General features: G+C 45.1%; 1 protein-coding gene across 3 annotated transcripts in view; it reads right to left on the bottom strand.

The window, feature by feature from the left end:
- Window positions 1-11,747, bottom strand: part of DGKD (diacylglycerol kinase delta) — a 121,082-nt gene extending 109,335 nt beyond the window's left edge. For all 3 annotated transcript variants that reach the window (XM_053597291.1, XM_053597292.1, XM_053597290.1), the window contains exon 1: window positions 11,583-11,747. In XM_053597291.1, coding sequence (XP_053453266.1) covers window positions 11,583-11,738 — 156 coding nt within the window. In that variant the 5' untranslated portion in view covers window positions 11,739-11,747. The remainder of the gene's footprint in view (window positions 1-11,582) is intronic.
- Window positions 11,748-12,013: the final 266 nt, after the last annotated feature.

Genomic DNA, 12,013 nt, shown 5'->3' with positions numbered 1-12,013 from the left:
CTAAACTGGTAGGTTCAAATCCCACCCGGGCCAGCCAAATAACAATGACAGCTGCAACCAAAAAATAGCCGGGCGCTGTGGCAGGCACCTGTAGTCCCAGCTACTTGGGAGGCGGAGGCAGGACAATCGCTTGAGCCCAAGAGTTGGAGGTTGCTATGAGCTGGCACTCCACCCAGGGCAACAGCTTAAGGTTCTGTCTAAAAAAAAAAAAAGAAAGAAAGAAAAAGCTTTTTCTGCATCAACTGAGAAAATCATATGGTCTTTGTTTTTTGTTTATGTGATTAATTATATTTATAGATTTACATATATTGAACCAGCCTTGAGACCCTGGGATAAAACCCACTTGGTCATGGTGTATAATTTGTTTGATGTGTTGCTGGATTCTGTTTGCTAGGATCTTGTTGAATATTTTTGCATCAATATTCATTAGTGATATTGGTCTATAATTTTCTTTTCTTATTGGGTCTTTTCCTGGTTTGGGGATCAAGGTGATGTTTGCTTCATAGAATGTGTTGGGTAGTATTCCTTCTTTTTCTATATTTTGGGAAAGGTTGAGTAATATAGGTACTAGTTCCTCTTTAAAGGTTTGGTAGAATTCTGACGTGAAGCCATCTGGCCCCAGGCTTTTCTTTTTAGGGAGATTTTGTATAGTTGATGAACTTGATATAGGCCTGTTCAACATTTCCACTTCATTCTGGCTAAGTTTAGGAAGATGGCGTGCTTCCAAGTATTGGTCTATTTCCTTCAATTTTTCATATTTCTGAGAATAGAGTTTCTTGTAATATTCATTAAGGATTTTTTGAATTTTTGAGCAGAATGTTTTCTCTTTCTTGCCTTCTTTCAGATTTGGAATTCCTATTTTTCTCTTCTTTTAGTTTAGATAACATATGGTCTATCACAATTGTAGTGGTCACCACACAGATGACAAAGCTGATCTCTGACTCAAAAAAAATATATGCATAAAACAGTTACACTCCACTTACCTCCTTTCTCACATGACATGTTGTCATGTATTTTAATTCTATATATTTAAAACACAAAGACGTGATTAACTTTTACAGTCAATAATCACTGGCCTCTTCCACATACATACCCTTTCAGTCACTCTTCATTCCTTCCTGCAGCTCCAACCTCTCACCTGAGATCATTTTCCTTTAGCCAAAACAAACACGCCAAAGGAAAAGAAAAAAATCCTTAATGTTTCCTTTAGTGTGGGTCTGCTGGCAAAAACATGATTTTCATTTACATGAAAATGCCTTTTAGTTACCCTTTATTTCTGAAGGATCTTTCTGCTGCATAAAGATTCTGGGTTAGTGCTTACTTTAAGCACTGACATTTCAAGTGACTTCTAGTTTCCACTGATTCTGTTAAGAACATAGCCATCAGTCTATCCGTTGCTCTATTTTTTTTTTTTTTTTTTTTGGCCGGGGCTGAGTTTGAACCCGTCACCCTCTGCATATGGGACCAGTGCCCTACTCTTTGAGCCACAGGCACCGCCTATCCGTTGCTCTTTTGAGGGCAATCTGTATCTCGCTATTTTTAAGATTCCCCTCATTAATGGTTTTCAACAGTTTTATAGGCAAGTGTCACTTAATGAGAGGGATATGGTCGAAGAAATGTATCACTAGATGGTTTTGTCACTATGCGAACACTGAGTGAACTTACATAAGCCTAGGTGGTCTAGCCTCTATACACCCAGGCTATATGGAATATACTCCTAGGTACACACTTGTATAATGTGTTACTGAACTGAACTCTGCAGGCAGTTATAACTCAACAATAAGTGTCTGCGTATCTACACACATCTCATCATAGAAAAGTATGTTAGAGATGTAGTATAAAAAGATTAAAATGGTACACCTGTACAGAGAACTGACCAAACTGGAGCTTGGAGGACTAGAAGCTGTCCTGGGTAAATGAGTGAGTGAAGGGAGAGTGAACATGAAGGCCTCGGATGTTACTGCAAACTGCTGTAGACTTTATAAACACTGGACCCTTGGTCTACACTAAATATATAAAATTTATTTAAAAATTCTTTTTCTTTCTTCAATAATAAATTAATCTTACTTACTGTAACTTACTTTGTAAGTGATTTAATTTTTCTGGCTTTTTGACTCTTCTGTAATAACAATTAGCTTAAAACACAAACATGTACAGCAGAACTAAAGTATTTTTTCTTTATATGCTTATTCTATAAGCTTTTTTCTATTAAGAAAAAAATTTTTTTTTACTTTTTTAATATTTTATTACAATTAACACAAAAACACACACATCAGCCAAGCCCTACACAGGATCATCAATATCATTTCCAATCTGGTCCCACTGGAAGGTCTCAGGGGCAATAACAATCATGGATCTGTCAGTGCCTATAATAATAATAATGCTGCCTTCTAGAATAACTCCTGAAGGACCTGGCTGAGGCTGTTTTATCATTAACCTTTTTTGTAAGTAGATGGAATATATGCTAAAGTAACAATATTGGCCAGGTCCTCACGCCTGTAATCCTAGCACTCTGGGAAGCTCAGGCAGGAGCATCCCTGGAGCTCAGGAGTTCAAGACCAGCCTGAGCAAGAACAAGATCCCATCTCTACCAAAAATAGAGAAAATTAGCTGGGCGCTGTGGTAGGCGCTTGTAATCCCGGCTACTTGGGAAGCTGAGGCAGGACTGCTGGAACCCTGGAATCTGAGGTTGCTGTGAGCTGGGCTGACCCCATGGCACTCTAGCCTGGACAAAAGAGCAACACTGTCTCAAAAAAAAAAAAAAAAAAGTAGTAGTAGTATAGTGAATATATAAATCAGTAACATAGCTGTTCATTTTCAATATCAATATTATGTACGTACAAAATCATAAACACTCTGGTTTTTCTTCAGATTACATAAATCTTCCACCTTTTACAAAATCTAAGTGCTAGACTTATACACAACCGGCAATGCAGTACGTTTGGTTGCCACAGCATCACCCCAAACCCGTGAGTAACACATTGCAGTAAGGCAGTGACGACATCCCTAGGCAATATGGGCTTTCTCGGCTTCATCATAATTTCATGGGACCTCCACCACACAGGTGCCAGGTCACTGACCAAAATTTAGTTAAGTGGTACATGACTTTTATGAAGGAAGCAGACGTAGTTTTTGTTAGTGTTCACAGGGCTATCAAATCTGTGGGTGGTTATCTTTTTTTTTAGCTGTAGGAAATTTTCAGGCATTATCTTTTCAAATATTTTGTCCACTCGATTTGCTCTCTCCTCTCTTCTGACAATTAAACACAAGTCAGACCTTCTTACTACACCTGTCTCCTACCATCTCTAAGTTTTTCTACTTTTTTTATGTCTCCAGGTTTCCTTGCCCACATTTTCTCTTGAGCTATCAACTGGGTCACTAAATTTTTTCAGTGTGTGTCTAATCTCGCCTTCCTCTGATTCCTTAATTTTAACTGTTAAATTTTTCAGTTTTAGAATTTTCATTTACGGGGGGGCACAGTGGCTCACACCTGTAATCCTAGCACTCTCGGAGGCTGAGGTGAGTGGATTGCTTGAGCTCAGGAGCTTGAGACCAGTCTGAGCAAGACTGAGACTGAGTCTCTACAAAAAACAGAAAAATTAGCCAGGCATGGTGGCATGCACCTATAGAACCAGCTACTTGGGAGGCAGAGGCAGGAGAATCACGTGGGCCCAGGAGTGTGAGGTTGTGATGAGCTGTAATGATCATGAGCTCAAGCCCTTGCTGATCTGTCTTTATATTATAGTCTGTTGTTTCTATGAGTTTTAATTCACGTGCCTTGCTTTCCTGCGTGTCTATTTTTTTTTCTTTAATTTTATTGTTGGGGATTCATTGAGGGTACAATAAGCCAGGTTACACTGATTGCAATTGTTAGGCAAAGTCCCTCTTGCAATCATGTCTTGCCCCCATAAAGTGTGACACACACCAAGGCCCCACCCCGTTCCCGCTTGTCTATTTTTTTAATGTAATACAACCCTGAATTTACAAACTGGCTTATGGGGCGGCACCTGTGGCTCAGTGAGTAGGGCGCCGGCCCCATATGCCGAGGGTCGCGGGTTCAAACCCAGCCCCGGCCAAACTGCAACAAAAAAATAGCCGGGTGCTGTGGCGGGCACCTGTAGTCCCAGCTGCTCGGGAGGCTGAGGCAAGAGAATCACTTAAGCCCAGGAGCTGGAGGTTGCTGTGAGCTATGTGATGCCACGGCACTCTACCAAGGGCCATAAAGTGAGACTCTGTCTCTACAAAAAAAACTGGCTTATGGAAGTAATTCGCAGCCTCAGATGATATTATCTCTCTCTAGAGAGGTTTGCTTCTGTTAGGAACCTGAAGGTAATAGTACTCTGGGATTATTTTAATCTAATTTTAGAGAAGGGAGATGATTTGAAGCAGAGCTACAGTCCTTCCAAGGTCTTACTTCTAGCTCATCCCCACTCCTTGGAAGTGGCTTTTTGGGATTGCAACCCAAATTGGGGGAAAGGGGTAGGGGGGAGGTATCACCCAGGACTGCTGTCCTTTGGCAGACCCTACAGCCCTCCAAAGCATTCTGACTCACAGAACTCAGCCTCTGAGCTGCCAGTACACAGCCCTATGATGGTCTCCTACAGCTGCCCCAACCAAGTACCACAAACTTCATAGCTTAAAACGACAAAAATGTATTGTCTCAGTTCTGGAGGCTAGAAGCCTGAAATCAAGGGGTCAGCAGGGCCACACTAAGGCTCTAGGAGAGAGTCCATCCTTTCCCTCTTCCAGCTTCTACTGGCCCCTGACGGGGCCTGGTATGCGACTCTGTAACTCCAATCTCTGGCTCTGTTTTCACATGACCTTTTTCTGGGTCTCTATCCAAATCCTCCTCCTGTTTCTCTTATAAGGACACCAGACATTAGATGTAGAATTCATCCTAAATTCAGGATGATCTCATCTCAAGATCTTTAATTAAATATATCTGTAAAGACTCTATTTCCCAATTAAGTCAGACATATTAATATTACAAAGTTCCAGGTAGACTGGATTTTGGAGGAACACTAAGCCCCCTACAGGCCCCTCTACTGATTCCAGGGTCAAAAGCAGCTCCAAATGTTGCTCTCACTTCCACGGACCTTCATTCTACCCAAATTCTAGTCCTGTAATTCAACATCATCTAAATAGCAGATTGTGCTAGGCACAATGGTTCCTCAGAGGCAGAAGTTGCTCTTTGCTACTCAACTTTCAGATCTCAGCCTATAGTCTCCTCCTCAAGAAGCCCTTTCCACACCTCGCTGCTATGAGGGCAAGTTCATTTATGATGTCCTCTCAAAGCACTCTGGCCCTCTCCTGATGAGCGCCCATCACCATCACAACTTTACACTAACCGGGTGATTATTTTATTAATGTCTTCTAGAGTATCTCTGGGAGTCTATTCTATTGTTATTGTTCAATAAGGTAGCACAACACTGAACAATGGTAAGATCTCAAATACTTGCTGAGTTAAACTGAATTCGTGAAATAAAACAACACCTAGCCTGTGGTATTCCCACTAGTATTCAATAAATTAACAATTTCTTTGTAAGTTGTGTGTTGTTAATTTTCAGCCAGATTTGTTTTTATTTGGTCTTCTGGATGCCAGAAATGGAGACTCACCCAGACCAGTCTGAGCTGGAAGAAGATGGGGCCAGGGAAATGACTACTATTTGGGATACAAAAAGTAAACAATCTGAAAGACAAAAATAATCAGAAGCAACCATTTAGTGATGACATCCTGTGTATCAGGTACTATGCGTTCTACGCATAGATCTCACTTAACTCACTGAGTTGCCATCATCATTCCTATTTTATGGATAAGAGAATATTATCGTTTGCATTTTGCAAATATGAAAACTGAGGCTCAGGAACACACAGCTAACACTGTCATTACAACTGACCCAAGAGCTAATATTTTCCCTGATTACTGATAAGGAAACCAACTCCCAGGAGAGATTAGAAACATCCATGATTACGTGGTTCATAAGTAAAAGAGAAGGGTCTGAAACAACTTCATCTGAGACCAGAGTTTAGGCTCTGAAATCCTACAATATACTAGCATTAAAAACCTTTACACTATTTCACATCTACTAGGGTTGGTATAATCAAAAAGAAAGATAGTAACAACCACTGGCAAGGATATGGAGAAAATGGAAGCCTCTTCATACACTGCTAGGAATGTAAAAGGGTGTGGCAGCTTTGGAGAACACTGTGGCAGTTCTTCAAAAAATTAAACACTGTGTTATCACATGGCCCATCAATTCTACTTCTAGGTGTATACCCAAGACAAATGAAACATATGTCCACACAAAAACATTTGCATGAGTGTTTACAGTGGCATTATTCAGAACAGCCAAAAAGTAGAAATAACCCAAATGTGCATCAATTGATAAATGGGTAAATAAAATGGAACATATCTATATAATGGAATATTAACTAGCAATAAAAAAGGAATTAAGCAGCAATACATCCTGCAACATAGATGAACCTTCTTGTAAATACCAAGCTAAGTGAAATAAGCCAGACACAAAAGACCACATGGTGTATGAGTCCATTTGTATAAAATGACCTGAATCAGCAGATAGAGGCAGAAAGTAGACCGGTGGTTGAGTAAGGTTGAGGGAGCTGGGAGGAAATAGAGTGATGAAAATGTTGCAAAATTGATAGTGGTGATGGCTGCACCACTGTGAATATAATAAAAAACCACTGAACTATACACTTCAACTGAGTGAATTGTATGCTATGTGAATTACATCTCATAAAGCTGAGGGATATAAGTTTTTTACAACTTAAACCTTTTACCTAATTTCTATTAAGTTAATTTCACAATGAAAAAAAATGCTTGTTTAAATTTGAAATCAGGCACTCTGACAGGTGGACTGCCTGAGCTCACAGGTTTGAGACCAATATGAGCAAGAGTGAGAACCCGTCTCTAAAAATAGCCAGGTGTTGTGGTTGGCGCCTGTAGTCACAGGTACTTGGGAGGCTGAAGCAAGAAAATCACTTGAGCCCAAGAGTTTGAGGTTGCTGTGGGCTAAGACACCATGACACTCTACCAAGGGCAACAAAGTGAGATTGTCTCAAAAATAATTAATTAATTTGAAATCAGGAATACAGCACTTTCATGCACATATCCAAAATAATGCTGACTTTTCAGAAACTTAAATAAATTAAACTCTATCTTTTTTGGGAGGGGGACAAAGTCTCACTCTGTTGCCCTAGCTAGAGTGCAGTGGCACCACTGTAGCTCACAGAAAGCCCCTGCTCCTAGGTTCAAGCAAGTGATCCTCCTACCTCAGCCTCCCACTGCAACTACAGGTGCATGCCACCATGCCTGGCTAATTTTACTTTTCTATTTTTTTTCTATTTTGCTCAGTCTGGTCTTGAACTTCTGAGCTCAAGCAATCCTTCTACCCCACCTTCTGCAGTGCTAGGACTAGGCACGAGCCACCACACCTGGCCTAAACTCTATATTAACTGATAGCCTCATAAAATTACACTGTTCTTTACTCAAATTTCAAAATACCTTATAATATGCTAGTAAATTTACTTGTCAGTATATATAAGCTCCATTTTCTTTTTTCCATTCTAGCTACGCAGTCCTATAGAGACATTACCGTGTACCATGACAAAGAAATACAAATGAAGTAATGCGTTTGCTGGGGGCAGTTTCTTTTCTTTTTTTTTTTTTTTTTTTTTTTTTTTGAGACAGAGTCTCACTATGTTGCCCTGGGTAGAGTGCTACAACATCACAGCTCACAGCAACTTCAAACCCTTGGGCTTAAGCGATTCTCTTGCCTCAGCCTCCCAAGCAGCTGGGACTACAGGCGCCCACCACAACACCAGCTATGTTTTCTTTGTAGTTGTCATTATTGTTTGGCAGGCCCAGGCTGGATTCGAACCCACCAGCTCCAGTGTAAGTGGCTGGCACCCTAGTCACTTGAGCTATAGGCACCGAATCTGGGGGCAGTTTATTAATTCAAACAGAGATACCAGACATGCATGAAATGCTAAACTAATTGATGGCCATACTGAATCTACACACATCAAATTTTTAGCATGCTAAAGACAGGGGAACATTCTTTCAAAGTCTTACAACCTAAAGATGTATTGGGATTTTGTAAAGCTTTTCTTCACACATGCATATGCCATAAGGTCTTGTTTCTCAGTGTGGTCCATGGACAAGCAGCAGCAGCAGCAGCATCTCCTGGGAGCTTGTTAGAAAATGCACATCCTAAGGCCCCACCCCAGGCCAAAATCAGCCAGAATCATCCTTTTCACAAGACCCCCAGCGGACATGTCTGCACATTAAAATTTGAGAAGCACTGTCATAAAATACTCTGTCCCTTTTTCTCTTCATTCAGACAGCTCTAGCTTGCAAAAGACTAATGTTTTTAATACTTGACATACATACAGCTCTGGTCCCGGGCCAGCGTGTCCTCAGATCCATTCTTTGTTCTGCTCTATTCCAAATTGTGAAGGGGGTGACCCCTGCAGGCCAGGGTTCCCAGGCAGGAGAGGAACAGAACTCCTACGTCTGCTACAGCAGCTGTGCCCTCCCAAAGCTCCAGCCCCCACCAGACAGAGCCCCAGTTGTTCCACTTTTTGATGGGTGATGGCTGCCCCTGGAATCTGATAAGCCCTCTCCTATCAATGCTTTTGCCCTCCAGCTCAGGAGGCAGTGGTTTCCTTCTTGCTATTTCCTCTCCAGCTTGCCTCACCGCCTGCAGCTTGCCTTCTCAGTTCTTTCCATCACCTGTGCGACCCCTTCTCTACATTACATTTCTCTGTTTTAAATACCTAAAATGTGTTCTGTTTTTCTTTTTGGACCCAGAATGATAACCTGTATGTCACTCTGGATATTTCTATTATGTACCACATAAATCAAAATTATGAATGGCTTATCTGCTTAAAAAAAAGGTGGAGGGGGAGCTACTGCACACTCTTTAAACCTCAAATTTCCCACATTCTGACAATCTCTAACAACTCAAAAGAAAACCAGCCTAAGCTATCTGTACAGCAGATGCGACCGTGTTCAGAAACTCAAGTCCTCAGGGTGTATTTTTAACACTCCACTCAGCACTCCTCCTCAACCAGAACAGCTGGTACAAAGCTATTGTTTTAGGGGAAAAAATTAAGAAAGCAAAACACCTCCTAAAGAACAAAATTTGGACTAACACTGGAATCTCGGAGAAATCAAATCTCTCTCAACACCATCTTGATCTTAATCACACTTGTAAATCACATGATCTACCCAACACCCAGGCTGCACCTTGTTTGAGCAACAGGAGAGAGCAGCTCCTATCTGCTGTTTAGAGCTACTTGGAGATCTTCCCAAAGCACAACAGATCCACCACTCCCAGGCTCTACTAATCCTTTGTGGTTCCTTCCTGCCCTAGACCTAAATGCTAACCCTTCAAATGAGCTAGGCCTTCAAAACCCAGCCCAAACTTACCTTTCCAGCCTTTGGGTTTTTTTTTTATTTTTTTGAGACAGAGTCTCACCCTGGGTAGTGTGCCTTGGTGTCACAGCTCACAGCAACCTCAAACTCTTGGGCTCAAGCAATCCTCTTGCCTCAGCCTCCTAACTGGCTGGGACCACAGGTGTGCACCACGATTCACAGCTAGTTTTTCTATTCCGAGTAGAGTGGGGGGGTCTCGCTCTTGCTCTGACTGGTCTCAGCCTCCCACAGTGCTAGGGAAGGGGCCTCTGCACTCAGCCCCTTTCCAGCCTTTAATTCCACTCAACCTTACATACCTTCTGGCTCAACTTTTGAGCATTCCCAGGTGTGCCCAAATCTTTAGCCTGGCAGATTCTCCACCGCTCAAGATCCTACCTTAAAAGGAATGTCTTCATCTTTACCACCACAGGGCAATTCTCTGTTCCCGGAGCTAGCACAGCACTTGCTACGTTGTAATGTCACCTGCACCAGTGTCCATGTCCCCACTAGACTGAGAAACCGTATGTGGAGAAATTGCCTTCCACCCTGGTTGAGATCCTGCGGATGGTTCAAATCCAGATCCACATTTACTACCTATGACACCTGGGACAAGTCACATAACCTACTGCAATTTCCAGTTTCAGAAAAGGGCAATTATAACATCCAATTCATAGGGTTATCACCAGTACTAAATGAGCTAACCCAACAGAAGTGCCTGTCACATAGTATTTAAGAAATGTGACCGGGCGGCGCCTGTGGCTCAGTCGGTAAGGCTCTGGCCCCATATACCAAGGGTGGCGGGTTCAAACCCGGCCCCGGCCAAACTGCAACCAAAAAATAGCCGGGCGTTGTGGCGGGCGCCTGTAGTCCCAGCTACTTGGGAGGCTGAGGCAGGAGAATCGCCTAGGCCCAGGAGTTGGAGGTTGCTGTGAGCTGTGTGAGGCCACGGCACTCTACCGAGGGTAATAAAGTGAGACTCTCTCTCTACAAAAAAATAAATAAATAAATAAATAAATAAATAATTAAAAAAAAGAAACGTGACCTGCTATTGCTATCATTAATATTATGATTATTACTGTTATACCTGGAACAAGGAGGTGTTCAACATCTATTAGCTGAATAACTGGAGCACATTACAACAAATCTGTCCGAACATATTAAGACTAAGGTCTCCCGTCACTGGTAAAAGAAGCTGACAGAAGAGAAAGCAAGAAATGGCTCCCATGGGGAAGGGACCAACCGAGCCTGACCAGCCCTGGAGGAAAAACGCACTGCAGCAAGAGGAGAACGTCGTGCCAGCTGGCGGGGCCGCCCCACGGACACAACCTACTCTCGGCCACCTGTGCAGCCACCTGCCCGAGGAAGCCGTGTTCTAACGGGGAGGGCTCACCTGTAGCAAAAACCGTAAGCAGTTTTCAACTCTACCCACAATGGGAAAACAAAGGGTGCAACTTTCCTTCTACAGAAAGAACATGCGTCTTTCTGCGTGTAATATTTAGCGTCTGGAGTTCTCCGAGAGAGTTGGGTGGCAAGCGGGTGCGCGGTCCCCCTTGCCTGAGGAGAGAGGGGCAGACGAACACTGAATGCTCCTCCCTTCCCTTTGGGACGAAGGCGTGAAAAGATGAAGCCCCGCACCCGGATCTGAACGGACTTCAGCGGGCACCGCAAGTAAGTCTTCAGAGTACCCGACGCCGAATAACCTGGCGGCCAGTCCTCTTCAGAAATGCACGACCGGGGGCCCGACGAGGGCGCGAAGCCTGCAGGACGCAGCCGGGATCCCCGAGTCTGACCGCTCGGCGGGACCATTCGCAGACCCCCGCTCTAGGCTCGCCCTTCCTCCCGGTCCCAGCAGCGCAGCGCGCGCCCCTCGCCCCAGTGCGCGGTCCCCGCGGAGAGGCCCCCGGCGGCGCCCACCTGCGAGCCCACAGCCGGACCCGCCGCCCGCCTGCCGTCGGCCCGGGGGCGTCGCGCTCGGTCCGGGACGCCGGCCCGTTACCGCCGCGGAGCGCGCTCGGCCGGGCAGTGGCGCCCGCGGGACCCCGGGCCGGGCCGGGCCTGAGCGGCCGCTTCGGCACAACCACGGGCCTCGGCCGGCGCTGTGGCGGCGTAAGGGGCGCGCGCCCGCGCCATCGTGCCGCGGGCTCACCTTCTGACGGATCTGGCCCGACGTGGACACCTTGCGGATGAGCTTCTGCGGGGAGCCGGGCTCCGCCTCTGGCTCGCTGTCGGACGACTCCTCCGGCGGCGGCGGCGGAGGCGGTTGCGGCGGACCCGGCGGAGGGGCGCCCGCCGCCGCCGCCATGCTGCCGGGCCAGCGCGCGCACCGCGGGCGGGGGCGGGGCGGGGCGAGCCCGGGGGCGGGGTGAGGGTGGGGTGAGGGCGGGGCGGGCCCGGCGGGGGCGGGGCGGGAGCGGGACGTTCTCCTGCTTTGCCCCCTGCCGCGCCCCCTATCGGCCAGGCGCGCAGCCGCACACGGCGCCCCACAGAGTCCCTCCCCGCCCCCACTGGAGGTGTGTGGCTGGAGGTAGGAATCCCTCCTCCCGTCCGCTGGTTTGGCTTTGGTTTGTTTTCTTCCAG

The sequence above is a fragment of the Nycticebus coucang genome, chromosome 7 (genome assembly GCF_027406575.1).
Source record: "Nycticebus coucang isolate mNycCou1 chromosome 7, mNycCou1.pri, whole genome shotgun sequence".
Lineage (NCBI taxonomy): Eukaryota > Metazoa > Chordata > Mammalia > Primates > Lorisidae > Nycticebus > Nycticebus coucang.
This window is presented reverse-complemented; position numbering and strand designations above follow the sequence as displayed.